The sequence below is a fragment of the Chaetura pelagica genome, unplaced genomic scaffold, assembly GCF_000747805.2.
Source record: "Chaetura pelagica isolate M959 unplaced genomic scaffold, ChaPel_1.0 scaffold316, whole genome shotgun sequence".
Classification (NCBI taxonomy): Eukaryota; Metazoa; Chordata; class Aves; order Apodiformes; family Apodidae; genus Chaetura; species Chaetura pelagica.
This window is the reverse complement of record NW_009953497.1, coordinates 2,186,876-2,187,854: the sequence shown is the minus strand read 5'-3', so window position 1 is coordinate 2,187,854 and position 979 is coordinate 2,186,876. Positions and strand designations below refer to the sequence as shown.

General features: G+C 62.2%; 2 protein-coding genes across 2 annotated transcripts in view; one reads left to right on the top strand and one right to left on the bottom strand.

Moving 5' to 3' along the window:
- Positions 1 to 18: 18 nt before the first annotated feature.
- On the bottom strand, positions 19 to 973 carry ARPC4 (actin related protein 2/3 complex, subunit 4, 20kDa). The gene is made up of 4 exons (XM_009999299.1): positions 920 to 973; positions 750 to 845; positions 414 to 584; positions 19 to 70 (listed from the first exon to the last, which is right to left on the bottom strand). Exons 2-4 carry the CDS (start codon positions 807 to 809, stop codon positions 65 to 67), a joined length of 237 nt encoding a protein of 78 aa, XP_009997601.1. The 5' UTR covers positions 810 to 845; positions 920 to 973; the 3' UTR covers positions 19 to 64.
- TADA3 (transcriptional adaptor 3) overlaps positions 808 to 979 on the top strand; it is a 3,862-nt gene continuing 3,690 nt past the window's right edge. Inside the window, exon 1 of the mRNA XM_009999317.1 lies at positions 808 to 864. Coding sequence (XP_009997619.1) covers positions 808 to 864 — 57 coding nt within the window. The remainder of the gene's footprint in view (positions 865 to 979) is intronic.

Below are 979 nucleotides of genomic sequence, written 5' to 3'. Positions count from 1 at the left end.
GGGGGCCCGGCGGGGGGTCCCGGGGGGCACAGGCATCCAGGGCCGCGGGGTCCTGCACCACGGCCTAGAACTGAGAGGAGAAGACAGGCGAGCGTCAGTCCCCGCCTGCAGATGTCACCCTGCGAGCTCCAAGCCCGGCTTCTCCCACTCCCTCCCCGGGGAATTGTGCATCCTATGGCATCGGGCATCCAAAGGGCCGTGTCCCCCCGGCTGCTGCCCACCCCCCGAGTGGGCTCCAAGGGTCTCAAAGCTGGCAGGTCATGATCAAAGGAGGTGCAAGACCCCCTGGGCATCCTCCCCTCGTCTCCAAGGGATTCTCCCCTTGTCTGCAAGGCTCTGGGCACACTGTGGGTTGGAGCCCCCACCCTGCTCCCAAAACCAGAGACCCAGTTCCACCCGGTTCAGAGCCTCACATTCTTGAGGAACTCCTCTGCCACGATGCGGGCCCTGGCATTGACAGAGAGCTTCATCTCACTGATCTCTTTGTCAATCTCCTCCATAAAATGGATGACAAAGTCCACCAGCTTGTGCTTGTACATCTGCTCCGTGTGGAAGTTTGTGATCAAGAAGCTGATGTCGTAGCCCTGGGGAAGAGAGAAGCACCCGGGGGATGAGCACACAGGCCACCCACCACGCAGCCCCACATCCCAGTTCCACCCTGAAGAGCTCCCCAGTGCCAGCAGCAGAGCTGGGAGCTGCTCTGCCCCCTCCCTGTCACCTGTCCCTGTCACCTGTCCCTGTCCCCTCACCTCCACGGGCTTCCTGCGCAGGATGAAGAAGTTCTCAGCCCTCATCATCATGAACCGCATGAATTTGTGGCACAAGATCTTCTCGATCTCATCAGCCTGGGGAGCAGAACGGGAAGTGAGTCCTCCCCAGGCCAGGCCGGAGCCCCCGCCCCCCGCCCAACCCCCCGCACCTGCTTCACCGCGATGCTGACGCGCACGGAGTTAATGGAGCCCTCGATGAGGACCTTCTC

Excerpts from the sequence above, each read along its gene's own strand:
- ARPC4 (XM_009999299.1), bottom strand. The coding sequence starts at position 809 with ATGCGGTTCATGATGATGAGGGCTGAGAACTTCTTCATCCTGCGCAGG. Across the intron at positions 585-749 it reads TGCGCAGGAAGCCCGTGGAG|GGCTACGACATCAGCTTCTT; the intron begins GTGAGGGGACAG and ends TCTCTTCCCCAG.